Here is a 25442-nt window from a genome sequence, read left to right on the forward strand (position 1 = left end):
TTCCCCTAACCTAACCTGCTCTTTTTTTTCCCCTTTTGAGCTTTTTCTGCTTCTTGAGCTTGTTTGTTTTTAATATTTTTCCTTCTTTGAAAACAAAACGTTAGTCTCCTTTGATTAAGCTGCAGTCTCTGACCTATATACATAGAGGTTTGTGTTCAACCAAGGCATTAAAATAAATAGATTTAGTTGGTAGATTATCAGTGTTTGAAGTGGAAAAGATATGCTGTTTAACATGTTTTTATATTTTATGTTTATGCATTGCCTCTTTAGACAGGAGAGCAATTGTATTCTAGGTGTGTTAATAGAGCTTTCCTGGACAGATGGCTTGGAAGGAAGTACTTTGATGGGTTCTCAGTAGGGGCTAGTACTTTTTGGAGGGTGTATTTGTGATTAAGCTTACCTTGATTGACAGTTTAGAATGCTGAGAATAGCATTAACAACAGTAACAGCTTGTTCATCTTACCTAGAATTGTCTTGTGCCAAGACCCCTCAAGATGCTCTGAGATTCCTGTGTAGTGGTTTGTTTTGAAAATGTAGGTAAGAATAGGTATCCTTGAGACTGAAAAGAAATTCACCTAAAATTATTCATTGCAGTTGTATCTTAAAATCTTTGGGGTTGTTGAATGAACTTTGGCTTAGAAATTTGGAGAGATCATCTTTTTAACTGCTGCAAGTCTGCAGATGTGATTATCTGTAGTAATTCCAGATGTTTTCTCATCTATTGGTTTTATTGAGTAGGAGGAGAACTGAGAACAACATAAAGTAACTTCAAAGCAGTTTGCTAGCATTTAATGCTGACTAATTTAGTTAATTATGCATTCTTTTACTTGTTTTATTGATTATGAAACTGAGACAAAGGTTATGAGTTGCTTAAGATGCTTGGGGGTGTTAAAAATAGCCCAAAGCTTAAACTCTAATATTGTTCAGACTTTTAGCTTGCTTTTTTTTTTTTTTAAAAAGGAGTCTTCATTTTGTCATTCAGTATCTTAATGCTTGACAATTTAATGAATATAAAATGTTTGGAGCACATACTTTAATTCCTTTGAAGATTTTTGATACGAAAATATATTTTAAATTCCACATCTCAAAAATTACTTATTTTAAAATTAGGTATTTTATTACCACCCTCACCCAATTTAATATTGAAAGTGCTGGCAAGTTAGAGCAAGGAATTGGTGATATAGTTTGGAAGAAACAACTATTTTAAATGTCAACCTTGTTATACTCAGATCTAATATTTTTGTAAGCCGAAATTCATATTGCATTGGTTCAGACATAATAAACCAGCTTCCTCACTATAGCTATGGATAAAATGCAATTAGCTTTTGGTTATTTTAAAAATGGGTTTCAGTTATTGAAGTCTCTCCATCCCCCATATTTTTTCATTTTGTTTCTGTTAGAGAAGATTCTTCTTGGAGATGGTTTGTTGTAGGGTGGAGGAAGGAGAGAATTCTTAAGGTATAGGATTTTGCATTTGCTTCCAGTAGCTCAGAGGTTATTTGAAATCTTTGCTTTAATCAGTGTACTTTGTTGATTCCATTTAGTTATTCTAAGATTTTCCAATTGTATTTCTTGTAAAAGTTATAGTCTTTAGACCATAAAAACTAATAACTGCAGATCTTTTTTTTTTTTTTTTTTTGAGATGGAGTCTCACCCTGTTGCCCAGGCTGTAGTGCAGTGGCGCGATCTCAGCTCACTGTAATCTCTGCCTCTCGGGTTCAAGCAGTTCTCTACCTCAGCCTCCTGAGTGGCTGGGATTACAGGCACACACCACCATGCCCGGCTAATTTTTTTGTATCTTTAGTAGAGACAGGGTTTCAATTGAACTCCTGACTTCGTGATCCTCCTGCCTTGGCCTCCCAGAGTGCTGGGATTACAGGTGTGAGCCACTGCTCCTGGCCAATAACTGCAGATCTTAAAATAGATTTCCCCACTTCTTCTTCTTCTTCTTCATTTTTTTGAGATGGCATCTCACTCTGTCACCAGGCTGGAGTACAGTGGCGTGGTATCAGCTCACTGAAACTTCTACCTCCCAGGTTCAAGCGATTCTCCTGCTTCAGCTTCCTGATTAGTTGGAATTACAGGTGCCCACCATCATGCCTGGCTAATTTTTGTGTTTTTAGTAGAGATGGGGTTTACTATGTTGGCCAGGCTGGTCTTGAACTCCTGACCTCGTGATCCACCCACCTCGGCCTCCCAAAGTACTGGGATCCCAGGTGTGAGCCACCGCACCTGGCCTCCCCCTTTCTTAAGATACAAGGAAAAGTGTATCTTTTCAATGTGCTTTTTATGGCTATATACAACGCAGATGAATTTAGGAAGGCAATTTCAGATTTTGAAAACTGTTTAAATTAAACTTGGACATTGAAAAATCAAATTTGCAGTTGTCTTAAGTGTTTGCGTTAGCTAGATGCTTAAAAATTAATAAATGCTAGCTAATATAATTTTATAAGACATTTTGAAGAGGGAATTGAGAGTTTATTTTTAAGATAAGTCAGGTTATATCGAAGATATTGTAACCAACTAGATTTTATTTGGAGACTTTGTACTCTGCTTTAGAATCCAGTAGCTCTATCAGTGTGAGCTGTTTCCATTTTTGAGTAGAAGTTTTCTCCTGTTATTTTTTCTTTGTTCTAGCTGGGTTTAAGACAGCCTTTGTAGAAATTGCTTGCCTGTTTATCCTTCACCCACCCTGAAGACTCTTAATTTTATAAACTGTTCTTGTACTGCCTCATCACCAGAAAAAGCAGGCTGGAAATTAACCGTCATATTCCTGCAGGTTTAATTTAACTGATTATAAGAAAGTACAGTTATTGTTTTAGCTTCTTTAAATCTTTGTCCTTGATGACCAAGCTCAGGTTTTTATTTTTGCTTACTTATTTTTTGGAAATGGAGTCTCACTCTGTCACCCAGTCTGGAGTGCAGTGGTACAGTCATAGCTCATTACAGCCTGGAACTCCTGGGCTTCAGTGATCCTTCCACTTCAGCCTCCCAAGTAGCTGGGACTACAGGCACGTGCCACCACGCCCAGCTAATTTCTAAATTTTTTGTAGAGATGGAGTCTCGATGTTGCCCAGGTCTTGAACTTCTGACTCTGAGTGATCTTTCCACCTCAGCCTCCCAAAGCGCTGGGATTACAGATGTGAGCCACCAGGCCGGGTGGGTTTTCTTTTTTAAATAATAGATTTTAAATTGTTCATTACTTTGTTTTGAACATTTGTTGCACAATGCTGGGGTACTATTTTGATTAAAGTTTTTGAAGATGAAGTTGAAATTTCTAGAAAACAAATTTCTGACTTGGAATGTTTCCCTGAGATAATTGATAGACAACATGTTAGAAAAATGTTCTACTATGATATCAGGCATTTAAAAAATAACTGTGTAATATAGAGACTGTGAGACCAACAATTGTAAAAATTGCTGATTGAGCACATTTTAATTTTAGTTGCACACAATAAAATGTTCTTTGGTTTAATTGAGATTAACTCTTATTTCCATGGGAATTATTTTGGATATTAACAGTGAGATACTTTAGCATTGGAGAAGTTGCTTTCTAACAACTGAAGGATCAAACTTCACCTTAAGTGTATGAAGTAGCTGCTAGACCTCAACATTGGTGCTCTGAGAATTTAATTCTGAGGGCTTAAATGCATTAGTTTCATTTTATTCACTTTGAATGTTTTGTTTATATATAGTTTTTTTAGAGCCTCATTTAAAAATATATGTATTTCTAGTTTTTTCCTTTGAATATATAGTACAGATTTTTGGGAAAATGTGGGTCATGTTTGAAAATTCTATCTATTGATTGTAAAAAAATTCTGACTCTTGGTTTTGGTTAAATAATTAGAACAGCTATTTAAAAAAACTGAAATAGTTAATGGTTTTGGAGTTTGCAAGTGCCTATTTTCTGAAATATTGATTATATAACCCTCGGGCAGAGTATAAGTGTTTGCCAAGTTTGTATTTCTTTTTTCTATTTCTTCAAAATAAGTCCCATTGATTTTAAAAGAATAAAGAGTTTCCTAGTAAGTACAAGTGCCGTACTTTTTCCCCCTCCACTTAGCACTTTAGTGTTAACCTTTATTACATAACCACAGAGAACGAGGAAGAGAATTGTACAATGCAGATATTAAGGCTACTGTTCTCTAAGGAAAGTATTTGATGTTAAGAGGTCCCTAAACCTCTCAATTATTTTATTTACTTGTGAGAGGGGGTGCTTCCTTAAATATATATGAGTCTTTTCTTATATTGCTTACACTTGCAACTATTATTTTGAAATAATAGTTGAGTGGTGTTTACATTTATGACCTGATTCATGTCTTTTGAAGCGCCACTACTGTTTCACCATGGACGTGCTTACTCAGGTTGTTGGCAACAGCATGGAATTGCATCAGATCTTGCTGTATTAAATAAATGAAGATATTAGATGTCAAAATTTTTTAAATAGTTCATGGCTTTTGTTTTTATTTTCTTTATGATCAGCTTCATAGGGAAAGTTATTTTTGAAACAATTTGAGCTCCTAATAATTTTTTATAGATATTTGTGTCTAGTCTTCCAAAGGCAAAAATGGCCCATTTTGACTCTGATTTAGTAATCTGCTTTGACTTTAGTGGTTTTTAATCCTTCCTCCCACTGTCCTTTCCCTCATTTAGAAGTAGGAGGAGCACAGTTCCAGTATTTAAAATAAAGATCAAGAGTAGCATAATAGCTTCATTAGGTGTTTTTCACCAAAATAGGTCTGAATAAGTCTGAATTTGTGGTAGAAGGAATCATAACAAATTTGTTTACTGCATTACAGTTTTTGAGAATATGTTGTTTCACACACATTGTTTCTATATGTTGTTTCCATTCATGGTGAAAGCATAAGGAATCCATTTAAAGATAGAGTAAAATGCTAGAGCCAGTTGGGGGTTGGGGGCAGCCCCTTGGACAGAATTTGCCTCTGTGTGGGAAGTCAGCAGGACCAGATGCCCCTCTCTTCTTTGGCTCTGTAGGTGTCTGAATCTCTTAACATATAGATGACAAATTTTGGCCAGCTTTGAAATTACATTTGCTAGTGGAGGACACATATCATTAACTCTGCAGTGGCAATAAGGAATTCAGTAGGTGCCTGACCCCCAATGATAAACTGCTATTCTAATTTTTATGCTGTGTAATATATTTTAGACTGTTTTATAAAAATAAAAATTGAGCAATTTTATGAATTGATATGAGTGTTACATCAATTTACTATTTGAAGATTAATTCATGTTTTCAGAACAGTAATACACATTTCTGAAATATAAAGAGACAGGTAATAGTATCAAAGGGCTTAAAATAGAATTGTAGTCTTCCTCGCCTCCACTTTCAGTCCTGCTGTCCACAGACAATCTCTGTAAGCTCTATTTAGCTTTCTGTCTCATATTTACCTGCGTAATTCTAACCAATGCTCTGTTATTTCTTAATTTGCCATTTTTAGGTATTATTCCTTGATATCTTGCTGTGGTAAATGAAGACTTCAGTGTTTGCACCGCTTGCCCTTCAGTCTCTCCACTGCCCAATATAATTAGATTACATATTTTGGTTACTATAGTGATTAATTATTCTTTCTTGTCCAACATTTCATTTTTTCATGAGTTAATAATTGCGTCTTTTAAAAATTGCTTAGTTTACCTTATACACATTTTCTCTTAAATGTTCCTTTAAACCTGTCAGAGGTCTATGAATATAATTTCCAACCCGTTCAACGGATTAGATAATCTCCAAGCACTAACTCTTTTCTAAACATCTTTCCAGAGCCCTCTGACCTCTGCTCTCATTTGAAATAGTTGTTCTCCAGGCCTACTACTGGATGGTTTTTATCCTGTTTTTCCCTCTGTCGTTCTCTTATAATATTAGATCGCTTATTTCTTGGATCCCATGTCTTCTTTTTCTTGGTTTATTTCATTGTTTTGCTGGAGTACATCAAGCTCCCTTCTCACAGGAGGTAAATTTTTTTTCCTCTAATTCCATGGCACATTAAGGGAGGTAAATTTTTGACCCCTTGCAAGTCTGACATTTTTATTTTACTTTTATACTTGATTGCTTGGCTGAATAGAGAATATTAGTAAGAAAATAATTTTCCTTTAGAGTTTTAAAGGCATTGTTGGTTTGTTTCTAGGCTTCCAGTGTTACTGTTGAGAAACCTGGTGCCTTCCTGATTTCCTCCTTCATATACGTCCTTTTATTCTTTTTCCTAGAATTCTTTAGGGTATTCTTTTTATCCTCAGTATTCTGAAATTTCAAAATATGTCTGGGCATGGGTAGTTTTTCTTTTATTTTCTTTTATTTTTAATGGGAACTGAAGGGACTTTTTATGTAGAGGTTCACATCCTTGAGTTAAAAGACATTTTTTTGCATTATAAATTTGATAGCGTGCTCCTCCCCGCATGCATTTATATCCCCCAATTTGTTCTTTTTTTCTTTCTGGAACTCTTATTAGTTGGATGATGGGTGTCCCGGGTGGAGTCTCTGATTTTCTTATTTCTTTGCCTTTTGGTTCTAGTTTCTGGTATATTTCCTTGATATTTTTTCTTACCTCCCTTCTGTTGAATTTTGATCATTGTAATTAAAATTTTTAAGAGCTCTTTCTTGTTTCCCGGTCATTTCATATATCCTCTTGCTATTGTTTTGCATTATCTTCTCACCACTCCAGCAGTTCAGAGTGTGTTGGTTTTGAAGTTCTGCTGTGCTCCCTGTGTGGTTTCTATTTCTCCTGGGTTCATCTTTTTCTTTTTAAAATGATTGTTTCAGATTGGAGATTTTCTGTAAAGATCTGTTTTGTCTTTGTCTTTTCATATAACAGTGAACTTTTTCATATAGAAAGCTTTGTAACTGGGTGGAGCTTGTCCACAGTCGGCTTCACTGTGAGGTGGGGAGCAAGTCACCTTCTTCATTGGAGGAAGACACTCATATCTGTGCTGAGAATTTTTTCTGGTACCATTGAGTTTTTCGGTCTTCCCTCTGGGAGGTGTGCACCTGGCCACTCATGTTCTGAGATCAGATTGCAGAAGTTCCATGACTCAGTTGTCCTTAGAGCCCCTAATCTCATGTTCAGTCCTGTCCTTACCTGCTGCCTGCTGTGTCCCTGTACCTAGAGCTCCTCCCATCTGCATTCTTCCTGGCTGACATTTAGGCTGTAGCTTCCTCTGCACTACTAAGATTGTTACTGCTCCCCTAACTTCTTTCTCACTTTCAAAAACTTGTTGAAATCTTTTGTCTGCTTTGGTTACCTCACATGTTCTTTTTATCTTTGTGAGTTTGTATCTTTTTTTTCCCTTTATTGTCATTTAAGTGGGTCTTAGGTGGGAGAGGAGCTAAGTGAGAATTTGTCTGCCACGTTTAGTTTGGTGTCCATTTTTAAATGTATGTCATTTGTAATCCAGTTTTTAGGGCAAAATGTTTTGCCCTGTCAGAAATGGATCTTATTAGTTACTCAGCGTTAAATCACGGAACTGAAATTTTACATTATTTGAATAAAAAGTTATATTCAGATTTACCTTCTCTGATAAACAGAACAAAATATTGTTGCTATTATCAGAGTTAGCAGAGAAAATAGGCAAGCCAGGGGGTTCGACCTTGCTTGGAAAGCCAGATCACAGGCCAGACTTTGGATAGATGTATGCCTGTGAAAGAAAGTTGTAAGGTCATTGGGACTACTGCAGTTAATGCGTTGTAATACTTTTATTGGACTAGTTCATCGTTCATTAATGAAGGGAAGTTGGTGCCAGGTTTATAAGATTTTTGGCTCTGTACATTGGTAATTTAACCTTCTCCCTTGTGTTTTAGTTTTTAAAAACTGTTAATTGGAAGTAAAGAACACAGATTTTTAATCTCAAAATTTAAAAAGACTTTTGATTTTGATATAACTTTACACTCAGAGAAGCACTGCTAAGAATAGTACGTAAAAAGAACTTCCGTATACTTAGATTTGCCAGTCATTCACATTTTGCCTCATTTGTTTTATCATGTATATATGTACTCTCTGTTTATATATTTCCCCTAATTAATTTACAGATATAACACTCCTTTATCCATAGTTTTGTTTTTTCCCAAGAACAGGTCTTTCTTTTCTTTTCTTTTCTTTTCTTTTTTTTTTTTTTTGAGAGGGTGTCTCACTCTGTCACCCAGGCTGGACTGCAGTGGCGCGACTTCAGCCCACTGCAAGCTCCACCTGCCAGGTTCATGCCATTCTCCTGCCTCAGCCTCTCGAGTAGCTGACACTACAGGCGCCCACCACCACGCCCCGCTGATTTTTTGTAGTTTTGGTAGAGATGGGGTTTCACCGTGTTAACCAGGATGGTCTCGATCTCCTGACCTCGTGATCTGCCCACCTCAGCCTCCCAAAGTGTTGGGATTACAGGCGTGAGCCACCGAGCCTGGCCAGGTTTTTCTTTTCAATCAGCACAGAATATTGGTCAAATCCGGACATTTGATACTGATAGAATGCTGTTACCTAATGCACATTCCATGTTCAGATTTCCTCAATTGTCCCAACAATGGCCTTCATAGTTATTACTCCTTTCTGTTTACTTCCCCAGCCACCCTGGATCTAATCAAGGATCATGTGTTATATTTAGTTGTCATAACTCTAGTTTTCTTTCATCTCCAGTAGTTCCTCAGCCTTAGTTTTTCATGTCTTGGCTTTTGGCTTTTTTTTTTTTTCCCTTATTCTAAACCCACAGCCAACATCATAATGTCTTGGTATTTTTGAAGAGTTCATTTCAGTTATTTCATAAATCATGTTCTTCAGTTTGAGTTTTCAGAGGTTTCTTCATGATTAGATTCTGTTAATGCATTTTTGGTAGGAATATCACAGAAGTAATGTTGTGTCTTCTCAGACATCGTATCAAGAATTGGTCTGTCTTGTTTTTGGTGATACTAACTTTGATTACTTTATTAAGGTAATATTTGGTAGGTTAATTGGCTATAAAGTTACTGTTTTCTCCTTTGTTATTAAGAAGTAATTTGTGGGAAATGTTTTTAGATTATGTATATACCCTGTTTCTTACCAAAGTTTTATCCAATAGTTTCACATCCATTGATGGTTCTTGCCTGAATCAATTATTAGTAGGATGACTGCAAGGTGATGATTTTCTGACTCATAATTCTTCTACATGTTAGTTTGCATTCTACTATAAGAAAGAACTTTCTCTCCTCACTGTTAATTTGCTTACTTAATAAGGACTCATCGTTGTTTTTTTATTCTAAGGTACTCATTATTTATTTTGAGACTCAAATTAGCTTATATTTGGCTGGTGGGAGCACCCTTAAGCTGTAATTTGTACACGCGCTATCATTCTTTGAGCCCTTTCTTACTTTCTGGCATAAGATGTTCCAGGCTCATCTTGTACTTAGCCTGTTCCAGCCTTGGAATTAGCCATTTCTCCAAGTAGCCCTTATTCTTTTTGGCTGGGAGTAACGTTTATAAACTAAAATCTCTCAGCACAGTAGAGCTAAGAAATATAAGTAAATAAATAAACATATCTACGTCTGTTTATGTCTGTATTTGTGTGTTTATCACCATGATTTTATATTGATACCAAAAATTTCATTCAACACCACAGGCCTAGTCTTGCCCCCTTCCATATTTGTAACACCTTTCTCCAACAGTAAGAACCTGGTTCCCATTATCTACGAGTATGTACTCATTTGCTCAATTCTATAATCAGAGAATATAGTTCCAGAATTGTAAGAACCATACCATTGTAAAGAAAACCCCTTATAACTAGAGTTCAAACTTGTTTACAGTTCTTTTTGTCTGTATACTGACAACATAAAAAGTATTATGTTAAAAAGTTACTTGGTTTAGTTTTAGTCTCCCTTTTAATACACTTATTTGACATAAAATTTGTTCATTTGTTTGTGTTTGATTTCCATTTTAGATTTTTTTTTTTTTTTTTTTTTTTTTGAGATGGAGTTTTGCTCTTGTACCCAGGCTGGAGTGCAGTGGCACAGTCGCGGCTCACTACTCCGCCTCCTGGGTTCAATCGATTCTCCTGCCTCAGCCTCCTGAGTGGCTGGGATTACAAGCGTGGGCCACCATGCCTGGCTAATTTTTGTATTTTTAGTAGAGATGGGGTTTCACCATGTTGGCAGGCTGGTCTCGAACTCCTGACCTCAAGTGATCTGCTCACCTTGGCCTCCCAAAGTGCTAGGATTACAGGTGTGAGCCACCGTGCCTGGCCCCAGTTTAGATTTTTTAAATCTCATCCTTACTGATTTTATTTTGCTTTTTGAGTATATAAAACATTATCATGGTTCCAAAAGTTAAAACTATACAAAAAGCTGTACTAAACAGTGTCACTACTAATGCCTGCCACTCATTCCTATCCACCCCCTGTAGATAACCAATTTCATTAATTTCTGATTGATCTTTCCTGTGTTTCTTTTTGTAAAGAAAAGCAGATGGGTATTTTCTTTTCCCCCCCACAAAAGATAGCAAACTAAATACATTCTTTTGGACTTCGTTTTTTTCATTTGGCTGTATATCCTGGATGTCACTCCATGTTTGTAGGAATTTTCCTTATTCTCTTTTTTAAAACAGCTTCTAGTACTTCATTTGCGGATGTGCCACAGTGAATTCAACCCATCTCCTGTGTGTGGGCATTTAGGTTGTTTCCAATATTTGTAGTTACAAATAATGCAGCAGTTAATACCGTTGTACAAAGATATTTTTGTATTATCAGGTATCTTCAGGGAAGAACATACAAAAAAATTAACTTTTTAATTGTGTGAGCAGTAATATGTAAGATAATACTTCAAGCTATTTGTCTGCCTACTCCAAACTTCCCTTCCGCTGCGGTCTTACAAATGTATCCAAGGCTGTTGAAGTGAAATACTTATCTATCGTAATTATTTTTCTGTTGGGAAACCTTGAAATTAGAGAGCTGGAAGTAGCCTTGGGGACGTTTTTCCTCAAGTAGTAGCTGATCATAGATCCCGGGTCAGGGTTCGTTTTAAGCAGTTAACTGTTCCTTGTACACACTCATCAGTGCTCTTCTGCCACCTCAGCTCAGACCAGCTGTTTCGGATACTTCTCGCTTACATTTAATTTAATTCACAATAGGTTCCTTCATGCTGAACTGTTGACTGGTCACTCCCTGGAGTTATAGAATTGCAGTAGGACAAGACAGTTCTACATGGGATAGAAATAAGGATTTCAGCATCTGTTTTCTCTAATAGGCCTCAGAGGATTGATGGTTATGAACTGTAGATCGTCAGAGGAATGGCATCTTGGATTCCCAGATGATGCTGCTGGTCCCCTTCGGTGATTTGTTTGTTTGAGACAGGATCTTGTTTTGTTGCCCAGACTGGAGTGCAGTGGCACTATCTCAGCTCACAGCAACCCTTACCTTCCATGCTCAAGTTATTTTCCCATTGTAGAGACGAGGTCTCACTATGTTGCCCAGGCCGATCTAGAACTCCTGGTCTCAAGCAATCCTCCTGCCTTGGCCTCCAAAGTGTTGGGATTACAGGCATGAGCCACTGTGCCCAGCCCTCTCAGCGATTAATGACGTCTAGTCTTTTGTTCCAGCTAGTGAACACTGGAGTAGACGGGAGACGTCCTCCTGCATTGCTAGATAACCATGTAAAAGGTTGGCTAGCATAGCTTCCCATCAGAGGGGCCACAAATGGATTACATATGTGTTGAAATAAATGATCCCCTCAGCCTAGAGGTGGCTGTGCTCCCAGACAAATCATTTCTGGCTGTGAGAAGCCTCTTCAGTTAATGTGCATATGTCATACAGATATTAATTTTTTTTTTTTTTTTCCCCCTGAGACGGAGTCTGGCTCTGTCGCCCAGGCTGGAGTGCAGTGGCCGGATCTCAGCTCACTGCAAGCTCCGCCTCCCGGGTTTACACCATTCTCCTGCCTCAGCCTCCCGAGTAGCTGGGACTACAGGCACCCGCCACCTCGCCTGGCTAGTTTTTTTTTTGTATTTTTTAGTGGAGGCGGGGTTTCACCATGTTAGCCAGGATGGTCTTGATCTCCTGACCTCGTGACCCGCCCATCTCGGCCTCCCAAAGTGCTGGGATTACAGGCTTGAGCCACCGCGCCCGGCCAACAGATATTATTTTCTCTGTGTCCCCTGACATGGGAAAGGTTGGGAAGGTAGGCTAGAGCACAGTCCCAAAATTAGCCTCTAAGAACCAAAGATATTGCTCCTTAAATAGAACCAGGTAATAGAGTGAAGAGGAATTGAATTATTTAGGGTAGAGGTTAAAACCTACTTGTCCATAAAAATAAGCTGATAACCATATATTTAATCTGGTGTGATATGAAATTCTTACTCGCCTCTTTGCTAAAACAAAAGTTAGAAATTAAAATATATTTCTAAGTGACTTGGCTTGTAACCCCATTTTATTGGATATTGGAATATGGAACAGTTCACATTAATGAACTTAGCATCTTCGTTTGAATTTTGACATTTTATTCATTGCTATACTGATAATGTACTGGCAGTGAACTAAATGAAGTAGATACCCAGGGTATATTTTGGTTGATTAGATTAGTGAACCAGGATTTAATGTCTCTTCTGAATACTTCTGAGTTTCATGTATTCTAATAAAGTTTTGACACTTGAGTTGCTTCTGTACTTAAATGCCATTCTGTTATCTAAACCTTATCTCTTAAAATATGCTTCTGAAATGCATTTTTCCTGAAGTATTTTACACTGGATACATAAAATTCAATGATTCTGACATTTAAGGTGGTTATAACAGTTACATCAATTTTGAAATAAGCTTATTAAAATTGAGTATTTGATGTTTTGAATACAATTTAATTTTAGGTCTGGTATAGGAGGAGTTTGAGGGAGTGGAACTGACATTCACTGAGTGCTTTGCATTGATTAGGCCCTGTGCTGTGTGCACTTTATGTAGTTTGTCTTGTGAAATCCTTACCATAGCCATGTGAGGTAGAAGGTGGGATTTGACCCATTTTACAGAGAGGACGCAGGCTCTGAAACGAACTTAGCTTAAGGTCATAGACTAAAACGGTAGAGCTACAACTTTAAGACAGTTGGTTCTGAAGCCCGTGCTTGGTTCATTATGTCACATGACCTGTATCGTATTTATTTTGAGTCTACGGAGGAACAAATTCCTACAAAGGCAACTCATTCTGTTTGGTACATTTTTGTGTAAAAGAGGGACGGAATTCTTCTGGAAGGGTTCAAGGGCAGGTGATAAAGGAATTTGCCTGGTTCAACCAAAACAATGTGGAGGAGAGTTTCCTGGTCACTGTGGCCCTTCCTTTTTAGGTCAGTTGTGGAACAATTTGCTAGGAATTTTGTGAGAAAATTGTGAGTGGTTCCAGCTACAAAGGCCTGGGATCAGGCATTGCTGGGCATAATGGGGATCAAGTCATGCTGGCTGAGGAATATGTCAGAACTCTTGTAGTAAAGAGAAATATAAACAGAATTAGTAATGTTCTCAGCTCTTATAATTGTTTAGAAGCATTTTTTCAAGTTCAACCTTCAGTAAAACCTGGGGTTTCCTAGAATGCTCATTAAGTAACATAATCCAAAGAAGCAAAAGGAATGAAAGATAAGGCTTTGTGCCTTTAAATGAAGAGAAAAGGGAGTTCTGCCACTGTTTATGGCACTTTCTTAAGGATCTTTACCTAGAGTTTGGGATTTCTTTGGAAATAGTGCCTCTGACAATTTGAAGGTTTTAAACTTGTTACTGAGTTATTGTTAGGAATGATGTTTGTGCTCGAGAATTAGGTTGTCCTGAGGTAGAGGTGGCACACCTAGATTTGAGTTATTAAAATACTGATGTGATACAGAAAGATTTAGTCCAAAGGACAATTACAGCTTAGTTGAAGATAAATATCAAGTCTTTACTGTCACTACTTCTGTTGTAGAGAGAATAGTATAGTCGTTGGATAGCTTTGAATCCTACTGGACAAAACCTTTTGAAGTTTCTTTTCCATCCTCACTTTTCCTAAACAACAGATCAGTCATTCCAGTGAGTTGTTTGGTGGTTGTGGATGGTGCTGCGTCACTGATACTGCTCCCTCTGTAAGTGGTGGTCTGGTTATGTGTTGCTGCATAACAAATAGCCATACATCCTAGAAACCTAAAGCAACCATTTTATTTTGCTTATAATTTTGCGGGCCAACAATTCAGGAAGAACTTGGCTGGGATTGCATCAGGTGGAGAACATGGGCTCACAGAGTTAACAGACTCTGTGCGTTTGGAAGAGGATGTTCCAGAGTCTTCTTAACTCACCTGTCTGGTACCTCTATGCTCTGTGGTGTCTCTCTGTCCCCCAGTGGTGTCATAATCTCCCCAGTCTCCCTGCACATGGTTTGGTCTTCTCTCAGCATGTTGGTCTCTGGGTAATTAGACTTCTTACATGGCGACTGGCTTTCCCAAGAGCAAGCATTTCAAGCGATAGCAAGAGGGAGCTGTGCATTTCATAAGGCCCGGAGTTGCAGGTTGACATAGAACCACTTCTGCCATAATCAGTGTGTCGGGGCAGTCACAGAGCCTGCCCAGATTCAGAGAATGAGGACATAAACCTGTCTCTCCATGGGAAGAATGTCAAAGAATTTGTGGCCATCTTTAATCTACCATTAGCCATTAAGCAAAAAGGAGAGGATTGTTATGACAAATGCTGAACTGACTTTACCAGCAAATGTAAGTCTGCTTATCTAATGATTCAGAAGAGACTGGTTGTCAGAAATAAGACAGGGATAGAGGCAAAAGAGGAAAGTGGGAAAATTTTTTGTGGGAAAGTGGAAAGGCAACCAAGATAAGCTTTGCTTCATAATTTTATCTTTCCTGCCTTGGACCTGAAGTCTTGGTACTGTGATCTTGGCCTTGAGTCCCAGGCTGCCACTTCTGACCACTTTGGATTTGGTGGTCATGCCTTGTCTCCTCCCCAGTATTGGGACCTCTGGTTGGCTTCCTGAGCTCTGCATTGGTCACCGCTTTGGCCCTGAGTACCTCCCGTTGCCCTTTATGAGAACTCTCCTGTTGCCCTGTTCCCTGGGAACCCTAACCATCCCCTCTCAGAATGAGCAGCGTTGTCGGGGCTGGGGAGACATCAGACACTGATTTTGGCTGCACTCGGGCTGCCTGGGCACCTTGGCAGTTGCTTCGTGTAGCTTGATTCCTTCTTTTCTGGATTACATTACGGCTCAGTTCGTTCTCTCTTTTTGTGACTTCACCAACTCCTCCCCCTAATAATTTCAAGGGATTCAAGTTATAGATAGAAGAGACTTCTCAACTTTTAACATAGAATAGGCTTGTGGACATGCAGTTCAGAGAGGATTTACAGTGTACCGAAGATTTTGTCTTGCTCTTAAGTATCTAAAAGTGTTTCATTTGGAAGGTAAGTTAGGTCTGTCTGGAATATATTTTTACTTACATGTACTGGAATATTTATAGAATTTTTATGATGATGCTGGCCTATCCTTCAGTTTTAAGAGGAATAACACTTCTACTATTGATACTTTCACGGTGTGTTTGTGTGTTTTAATAACTGCTGCAAAATTTCAAAATTTTTTTGATTGTAGTTTTATAGATCCATAGAGTTATAATCTTGGATTTTGATTTAACTTTCCACTCACTCTTGAAAATTCAGAATAAGTTCATTTTATTAGGACAAGTTTATAATACCAGTATATTTAAATTAAAAACACTTTAAATTCAATTATTATTATAAAAGAAATGATGCCGTTTGAAAAACTTTAAACAGTTTAGTGGCTCCTATCCCCATCTCATTCCTTTTACATAACTGATAACAGCTATTTCCAGTCTTTAAAAAATTTATATGCAGGTATGTAATACATACATAGACTCAGAAACACATAGCATGTTATCTTTTTAAAACAAAAGTTTTAGTCTCCTGGACGACTGCTTTGTAACAGTCAGTTCGTTGAAACACTCTATGAGTTTAATTTCCAGCCCTATCACTTAGTAATTTAGCAAATTACATTACTTCTCTGTGCCTCAGTTTCCTCATCTGTAAAACAGGCCAAATAATGGTCTGTACCTCATTGGATTGTAGAGGATTAAATAGCACCTGTTTATAGCACACAGGATGTACTATATAAATGTTAACTAAATGAAAATGAACCTGCTTAAAAAACATACCCTAGATGTTTCCTTATGGGTTGCTAATATTTTTAGAGTGTTGCACTTTAAAAATTGTGTAGGGGGGTGGTTTCTGAGTTTCACTGTTGTAGCAGCATGTTTGTCTGTAATGATCCTGAACGGTAATTCCACGCACTTCCCACGCCCTTGTTGCAGTGAGTTGCTATTACTGATGGGCAATGTGGTAGGAATGTGTTTGTGTCTCAGGGATGATGGCAGGCAAGAAAAACTTGAAAACCATTGGTTTAGGAAATTATACTACATTAGCAGTTAATATTTTTGTTAAGCCTTTTAAGAGACTTAGGTAGAAAGTAGAGTTGGAAGAATTTTATTTATGGAGGAGGATGATATGATTGTTTCATCTAACTTTTGCCAATCCGTACGTTCTTTAAATTATTTTATTTTGAGACAGGGTCTTGCTTTGTCACCCAGACTGGAGTGCAGTGGTGTGATCTCAGCTCACTGGAGCCTTGACTTCCTGGGCTCATGGGATTCTCCCGCCTCAGCCTCTGGAGTAGCTGAGACCACAGGTGTGCACCACCATGCCCGCCTAATCTTTTTTTTTTTTTTTTTAAGTAGATATGGGGTTTCCCTGTGTTGCCCAGGCTGGTCTCGAACTCCTGGGCTCAAGCAGTCCTCTCACCTTGACCTCCCAAAGTGCTGTGATTACAGGTGTGAGCCACTGTGCCCAGCATGTTCTTTGCATAATTTTGTAATTTAGAGGGAACATGATCATCAACTACTCTTCATTTTACACTAAGGAAATAGACCCAGAATGGTAGTGATGTTCTCTCTTCTGTAGCTAGTAATGGTAGAGCCAGTACTAGAATCCCAGTCATCTGATCCTCTTCTTTCTGAATTCTCGAGAAGATAAAGAGCCTTCTCTCCCAATTGAAACAGCTGGTGAATAATGGATGCACTATATATGGCTTACCTGTCCGTGCTATGTGCTTAAATTATTCTGTGTAGAGACGGTGATGAAGTTGTGTCATAAGCAGTCATGTATGACCTTTTGTCCAAAAATTTAGAATTCCAGACTTGTTGGTAGGCCTCGAATATCAAATATCCTCTATTATGAGATTCTCTATATGCATACTAAGAGGATGTTGAAGATCAGTGGCTATGTAAAAATAACATATTCAGTGTGGATGTGCTTTTGTTCTAAGAACTCCTTTTCTTGTGAACACAACCTGAAAAGATTCATGTGTAACTAGGCCTCTATAGGCACAGAACTCCCCGGTTTCTGCTCCGGTCTCTCTTGATAAAGGGCCATCCTGCCCTTCCGTTTGGAAGTATAGCATGGACTAAACCACTTTTGGCCTCTAGGTCACTTAGATGCCTTTGTGCACCTTCAGTTATCTGGTTTTCAGGAGAGTTAAATGTTTAGGTGGTTTTAGGAGGAAGACTTGAGTCTGAGGCATGTTTTAGAGGCTGGGGCTCTTCCCACCCTCCCCATGGCCCAGCATATGTGATAGCTCCTACCTTCTGGAGAATGGCTCTAGCTCAGGAGAGGATAGAGCTTCTTCATCTCCTCCATACAAAGGGGCCCTCCTGCCAACTTGAAGAACTTGAGGCTGAGGTGAGAACAGGGATAGAAGAAGATTCTGAAGCTGTAGCTGAAAAGGAGGCAGTGAAAGGAGCCTAGTTAGTGCCAGCCTCTGGGCCAAGAGGTGAGACACTGCGGTCAGGGTTGGAAGAATCCAAGCAAACCGAAGAAATTTGCTGGAGGACAGGGTATCTTGGTTTGAGGAAATTTTACAATCTGAGTAAAAGATGAGTTTCATTTATGAGACTCCCAATCACGCTGCTATGGCCAAGTGTAACAGTGTGAGAGATAAATTGCATGGCTTCCTTTTCCCTGACATCACCTTGAAGTGTAATTGGGTGTATTAAAGAGCCCTTATAAATTCCCAGATTTCACTTTTTGAGCCTTCACAAGGGTCTGTCCTTATCACCCTTTCTCTCAAGTACTAGCATTTAAGATTAAAAAAATAAACACTTTGGTTTAATATTTTTGTGTTTTGCTGAATAGATACTATATTCAGAGCCTAAAATATTTTTATTACTGTGTGGTTTTATTGCGTGGGGATATGTATAAGTATGTGCGTGTATATGAGTATTTCAGCTATATTATGTTTCATTTAGGGCTTTACAGACGACCCTGGAAACCTTTAATACTGTTTCCATGGGAGATGTGTTTATCCTGCAGGTAAACTTTTGAATCTCATCTATCTGTAAATTGAAACTACCTTTTATAATAAGATAGTCCCCCTAAAGGTGATTAAAATAAATGGTTTTAAGATTATCTGTAGTATTGTTTGATTTGTGCAATTACCTGTTCTATTCTTAACAATAATTGAGTTTAATTGAAAGCAGTGTTTTTCATTCTATTTTATATTTGCCCTGGGTACATCTTGATTTGGATGAAGTGTGTATAAACAGAGTGAATATTCCCCAAAGCAATGCCATCTATTGGCTTCAGAATCCCTCATAATACCCTATCCTCTGTATCTTTCTAGCCTTCAAATGTTTATCTGGTGTGACTGTATTATGCCCTCAGAGAGTACTGTATGTTGCCCAGGCTGTCCTCGAACTCTAGGCTCAAGTGATTCTTCTGCCTCAGCCTCCCAAGTAGCTGGGACTACAGATGCAATCACCACCACACTTGGCAGGTAGTAAAGTGGGTTTTTTTGTTTTGTTTTGTTTTTGAGATATATTAAAAGGCACAGTCCACAATAACTTGTTTCCAATGATTTTGGAAGTCAATACTTTATTCCCTTTTACTTTCTCTCCTTAAGTGTCTGTCTGTCTAATTGATGCACAGCTCACATAACATAAAATTAACCATCTTAAAGTGAACAATTCAGTGGCATTTAGTATATCCACAATTGTTTTTACAACTACCATCTCTGTCTAGTTCCGAAACATTTTCACAACCCCAGAATGAACTCTATACCAATTTAACAGTTACTTCCCATTCTCTTGACCTCCTCAGCCTTAGAGTTTTTTGGTTTTTTTAAATGTGTAATTGAATTGAGAAATTAAAAAAAAAAATAAAGCCTTGTGAGATAGTTGATATTATAAGACTAGCTTTATAATACCCTGTTATAAATGCAGTAACATGAAGAAATGTGTTCATACACGTTAAGTGGGGAAAAGGAGATCATCAAATTGTGTGTACTATGTGTAGGTTTACAATCCTAGAGTGAGGAAAAAAGGAACACTTGGTAGGAAACATACGCAAAACAAAGTCGTGGGGATTCTGCTCTAGATTTCTTTTTCCTTGTACAAAGGAGGGACAAAATCCTCCATAATTAAAAAAATATCTCTGGGTAGTTAAAAACTTGGGCCTAGGCCAGGTGCAGAGGCTCATACCTATAATCTGGGCACTTTGGGAGGCTGAGGCATGGAGGATTGCTTGAGCTAAGGGATTCAAAACCAGTCTAGGCAACATAGTGAGACCCCGTCTCTACCAAAAAAGAAAAACAGAAAATTAGCCAGGCGTGGTGGCAGATGCCTGTAGTCCCTGCTACTCCGGAGGCTGAGGTGGGAGGATCAGTTGAGCCTGGGAGGCAGAGGTTGTAGTGACCTGTGATCATGCCACTGCACTCCAGCCTCTGCAACAGAGTGAGACCCTTTCTCAAAACAAAACAAAAACGCAACCTTGTAATGTAATTATTTCAGGATAATATTAACCTATAGGAGGTTTTTTCTCCTAGATTTGAGTTACAGTCGTCCTTCCTTCCCTCCCTCCCTCCCTCCCTCCCTTCTCCCTTCTTTCCTTCCTTCCATCCATCTTTTTTTTTTTTTTTTTTTTTTTTTTTTGAGACGGAGTCTCGCTCTGTAGCCCGGGCTGGAGTGCAGTGGCCGGATCTCAGCTCACTGCAAGCTCCGCCTCCCAGGTTTACGCCATTCTCCTGCCTCAGCCTCCCGAGTAGCTGGGACTACAGGCGCCCGCCACCTCGCCCGGCTAGTTTTTTGTATTTTTTAGTAGAGACGGGATTTCACGGTGTTCGCCAGGATGGTCTCGATCTCCTGACCTCGTGATCCGCCCGTCTCGGCCTCCCAAAGTGCTGGGATTACAGGCTTGAGCCACCGCGCCCGGCCTTTTTTTTTTTTTTTTTTTTTTTGAGGCATGGTTTGTTCTTTCACTCAAACTAGAGTGCAGTAGTGCAATCATGGCTCACTGCAGCCTCACCTTCCTGGGCTCAATTGATCCTCCCATGTGGCTGAGACTGCAGGCACGTGCCACCACACCGGCTAATTTTTGTATTTTTCGTAGAGATGGGGTTTCACCATTTTACCAAAGCTGGTCTCGAACTCCTGGACTCAAGCAATCTGCCTGCCTCGGCCTCCCTAAGTGTTGGGACTACAGGCATGTACCAGTGCACCTGGCCCCAAAGTTCTTAATATTTACTAAGAGAAAAAAGCTTTGCTGGAGAAACAAAATATTAATGTTCATAATATCTCAGTCCTCCAAATCATACCTTAAACCATGAATAGCTGTTCAAGTGAGCTGTTTCCTAGTTTACTTTTTATTTTGTAAAATACATTTTATTGGGCTTTCTCTTCAAACTGTAAAAACATCATATTCTCATTGCTGTAAGGCAAACACCATGGGGGGAGTACAAATAAAAAGCCAGCAGTCTCCCTCACAGCAGTCTTCCCAAGTACCTGCCTAACAGAGTTGTTTTAGCAGTTTGGTAGGTATTCTTCCACACCTTTCTGTCATGTGGTTTACATGCACATATAACAAAATTAGACCCAGTTGAGTAAAAAATGCCTTTGGTGCCTTCAAGGATGGCCCTGGTAGTGAATATAAATATATGAATGCACTAAGAAAAGGGGAAGGCGTTTGGCAAGTAGAAGGGGATTTCACCACTCAAAGCTTTCATGTTCAAAACTAAAGTTCTGTGCTGGCCAAACTGTGGAGTCCCTCAGGCAGTAATCACTGTGCTCTTCTATTCTCACCTCCTGTCCCGTCCTCTCATACAAATATGAGATGAACATAGTCAAAGGTTTATTTAACTCATTAATGAGGGCACCAGTAGTAAGATGGTAAAGCTGGCTCCATGGGTATTTGGGAACTGAATGTGTATAGACAGTGAAGATAAAAGCGTTGAAATAAAATTGCTAGGTTAGATACAAAATCGGTTAATATCCTACAGGGTAGTATAACTATAACCTTTGGAGTCTGCTGGACAGAAATTATTTAAAAACTACATTACCTGTAACTTCGTGGAATTGGGGTCCTAGTCAAGTAAACAGGTCAGTGGTACTATAATTAACTATCTTTGGGAGGAGCTATTAAACAGTGTTTCAGTATACATTGAAGGGGCCTACAGTTCTCCATTCACCTTATTTCCAGTTTTGGTTAATTTTTTTTTTTTTTTTTTAACAGTGAGAAAGGCCTGTTGTGATACAGAATTGGGCAAGAGAAATGTAGGTAGAGACCAGATCTTGGAAGAGATGGGTATCCTAAACTAAGAAATTTAAACTTTCTCTTCCACAAATATTTATTGAGCGTCTACAACGTGCTAGGTGGTTACTGTGATCCTGTGTGGTTGTGCTGCAGTGCTCCTCCCGTGCCTCTAGGAGGCTGACTAGTGGTTCCCAAGGGGTTGTATTAGGAAGTCGCCTGGGAAGCTACTTTGCACAAAATATTCTTTGTACTTCTTTCCCCACCCCAATGTAGATATACTTGAGTAGAACATAGGTGTTTTCAAAAAGCTTTCCAGGTGATTTTGCTATCCCTCCCTTTTGAATATCATTGTTACTTACATAGGACTTATTAAAAAATGAATGAGTAAACAGCAAGCAAAATTTTAATCAATATTTCGTTTCCATACCTTCTTGCCTTCCCCACCGCTATAATGCATCAACTAAAATAATTAATGCCTTGATTATACCATCAGCAAGAATTATGTGCAGTTGTCATATATTTTATGCAACTAAGAATTACTTTAGGAAAACTAGGCTTAGTTTCCTAATTGTAACCTTACGTTGTGCCTCTTAGTAAATAAACCGAAAGAGTTGTCATTTATAGTAGTATATGACCTACATGGCAGAGACATGTGATTAAATGACTAGACTTAAAAAAATGTTTTTTAATAGGAAAATAGACTGTCGTTGACTGGTCAGAGACTGTGGCAAAAGGGAATAAGTAATAAAGGAGACAAGTGTATATGTGTTTAACGTGGTTAAGCTATTTGAGTTGAGTCAGCAATTAAAATGAGCCGCTGTTGTGGACATGCATTTAAATTCTTTTCAATATAACTTAATTAGGCAGCCATTTTGTGTAAATGCATTCAAAAAGCACGGATTTTCAACTTCAGCATTCCTATATAGCCATGGAATTTATAACTTAATCACAGGAAAATGGGGAGAAATTGGGAAGTAACATGATACAATTGGTATATTGTGTATTTTTCTTTTTATTAGTGTGCCGGTCCAACAAAAGCCCTTGGGTCTGTTTGACTTGTTCAAGTGTCCACTGTGGAAGGTAGGTGAAATACTTATTACTTCACTGCCCTATTTGTTTTTTAAAATTTGTCTTTAAGCTTTATGTCAGAGTTTTATTGATTTGGGTTTAGTACCATTGTTAATCATAATGCATAATTCTCTGTAGGGCTTCCTTCTCCAGTTGAATCCCTTTGTTTTGTGATACAACCGGGGAAAACATCTGGGAGAGAAAATATTGATTTTCTCATTGATACTCAGAAGAATTATTGATATTGATACTCAGAAGAATTAGTTTGATGACCAAGACAATTTGTTAGTAATATTTGAGTGGAAAGATGAGCTAAGGAAATTCTTGAAGTACAAGTTTACCTAATGGTTGTTTTTTAAACCTTTTATTAGGGTAAAATTTAAGCACACACAAACAGAGATGGTATAATTGAACCCCCTGTTCCGTTCACCCAGCAATTATCAACATGGGGCAATCTTTTTTCACCTATTACCTACCCCATCCCCACCTCTACTGACTTTTGAATCAAATCCCGGGTATGATATCATTCTTCTGGGAAAGAAAAAAAAACTTAAAATATTTACGGATAAAGGAATTCCTTTGGAAAATGATCTCATTGTGGAGTTCATTATTAATTCCTAAGATATGTCAAATGTTTCATTGTTCCATTAAAACACTACTTTCTATGGACAACATTTTCTGCCTCACCCCACCCCAGTTTAAACCTGAGCATTTCTTCCCAGTTCTTGGCCTCAAAATAATATTATTTAAATAGTAACTCTTCTAGCACAAACTCAAGTAAATATTGTCTATGGTTTTTCGCCTGGTAGCAGCACATTTATTTCCACTGCTCTTCTAGCTTAGAAAATCTACTTTGAATTTACTGTAGAAGTTAATAGCTTAGCAGTAAGGAAATGAGAAATCATACTGAGTTACATAGGCTGAAATATATATTGTATTTATCTGGAATATTTCCCCATTGTTATTTTTAAATCCTCATTGCATGAAGAGAGCATCTTTGTTTGTTCGGTGAAGTTTTGATTTTTCACATTTTGAGTCCTGGAATTATTTTTTCCATGTGCACTTAAGAGTACCTTTGGAATGTTAACTGCATTTCTTAATTGTGGCTGTTGTGGTTTTGAAATCTCTAGGATTTGGGGAACCTGAAAATACTTTGTACAGATAACTTTTTTTAAAAAAAGAAGAAAAGTAGAAGCACTTAAATTCTGCACTTGAAGAGACAGATTCCTCTCCTAGATTTTGAGAGGTGAGAATTATAATGCAATAAAATTTATGTAGTTCTGTTCTCCAGAAGTCTCATAGTGCTCTACAACCTAAATCTTGATGGTCGCGTGCCAATCAAAAGACCTGACAAACTCAAAAATTAGAGATTAATGTTCCTAAACAACAAACTAAAATAGGTTTTGGAAAAATAAATGGAAAAATTTCTAGACTCTGCAGTTGGACTGTTGCCAATTGCAAGCAAGCTTAAATTTAGAAATTTGACGTAGTTTTGGAGAAATATGATGAAGTAGATTAAACAGAAAATTCAGAGTAGCCTGAATTTGGATCTCCATTTTACATAGCTGATTGGTTAATATTCTTTTATCATGCAATCCCAGGTGTTCATTGCCAAATTTATTGATTTTTTGGTAATTTTAGACCGCTTGTCTTTAGGGAAATCATAAAGTGAATATTCTTCCCATTAGAAAACATAGTTTATCAATAGCATACATGGGTTATAAATTCTGCTGGTCTTCATGACCCATCCCATTTAAGTTATTTTTCAAATTTTTGTGATTGTTATTGGAAATTTGTGACGTATGTAGTGAAATTTTTCCTCTTGTGCTGTAGACCAAAATGTCTAGTTAAAATTCAAAACTAGATGAGGGAAATATTTAATTTCCTGTTAGCTAGTTTATACAAAACTGTTAACCTCTTTGACTAATGTATTTAGGTATTAGGCAAAACATTGCTAATCTTAATATCAGTAATCATACTTCTTACTTTATCTCTGATATGTACCGGAACTATTTATATATCTAGTACATTTAGAAACTACAGTGTTGTAGTTAAACGAACTATATGGACTATGTAAAGATGATGAGTTCTCAAAAATTTGCAAGTGGTAATATGCTTATTCAGTATTATTACTGTGGCAATGAATTACTGTTGTTTTTCATGGTTGAGTACTATAAATATATGATAAGAATAGGCAATTAAGATGATTAAGTATTGAACCCATATGATACCTTAGAGTTTATCGTTTATTTTTATTTATTTATTTATTGGACAGAGTCTCACTCTGTCACCCAGGCTGGAGTGGAGTGGGATGATCTCGGCTCACTGCAACCTCTGCCTCCTGGGTTCAAGTGAGTCTCATGCCTCAGCCTCCCGAGTAGTGGGATTACAGGCATGTGCCACCAACCGTGGCTAATTTTTGTATTTTTAGTAGAGATGGGGTTTCACCGTGTTGGCCAGGCAAGTTTCAAACTCCTGACCTCAAGTGATCTGCCTGCCTTAGCCTCCCAAAGTGCTGAGATTACAGGCGTGAGCCACTGTGCCCGGCCTTAGCTTTTATTAAATAGTGTTTCTTGACCTATACAGTTACATGTTATCTTGAAATATGTTGTAAATGAGCCTGCCTTCTAAGCAATTGTTGTTTGGATTCTGAATACGTAGTAGTTAAGCATAGAAAGAAGAATGCTAATAAAATAATTGCTAACATTCATTTGTTATGAACTATGGATCATCTAATCACCTAAAAACTCATGACACACAAAGTACTATTACGTCCATTTTACAAATGAGAAAACAAGTACAGAGAAGTTAAATAATTCATCCAAGCT

General features: G+C 38.0%; 1 protein-coding gene across 14 annotated transcripts in view; it reads left to right on the forward strand.

Annotated features, from left to right (window-relative positions):
- The window catches only part of USP3 (ubiquitin specific peptidase 3), an 88689-nt gene that overhangs the window by 6026 nt on the left and 57221 nt on the right, over positions 1 to 25442 (forward strand). For 4 of the 14 annotated variants that reach the window (XR_013395154.1, XR_003730916.2, XR_013395155.1 and 1 more), the window contains exons 2-3: positions 18644 to 18796; positions 22566 to 22626. The exons of 2 other annotated variants lie outside the window; for them this stretch is intronic. Coding sequence is in view for 3 of the 12 variants with exons in the window: in XM_015142357.3 (XP_014997843.1) it covers positions 18772 to 18796; positions 22566 to 22626 (86 nt within the window). In the remaining 9 variants the exon portion in view is untranslated. Of the gene's footprint in view, positions 1 to 13101; positions 15361 to 18269; positions 18334 to 18643; positions 18797 to 22565; positions 22627 to 23744; positions 23861 to 25442 lie in introns of those variants that run through there. 8 more of the 14 variants (XR_003730913.2, XR_003730914.2, NM_001266070.1 and 5 more) reach the window with 3 other exon arrangements.

Source organism: Macaca mulatta, chromosome 7 (assembly GCF_049350105.2).
Source record: "Macaca mulatta isolate MMU2019108-1 chromosome 7, T2T-MMU8v2.0, whole genome shotgun sequence".
NCBI classification, from domain to species: Eukaryota; Metazoa; Chordata; class Mammalia; order Primates; family Cercopithecidae; genus Macaca; species Macaca mulatta.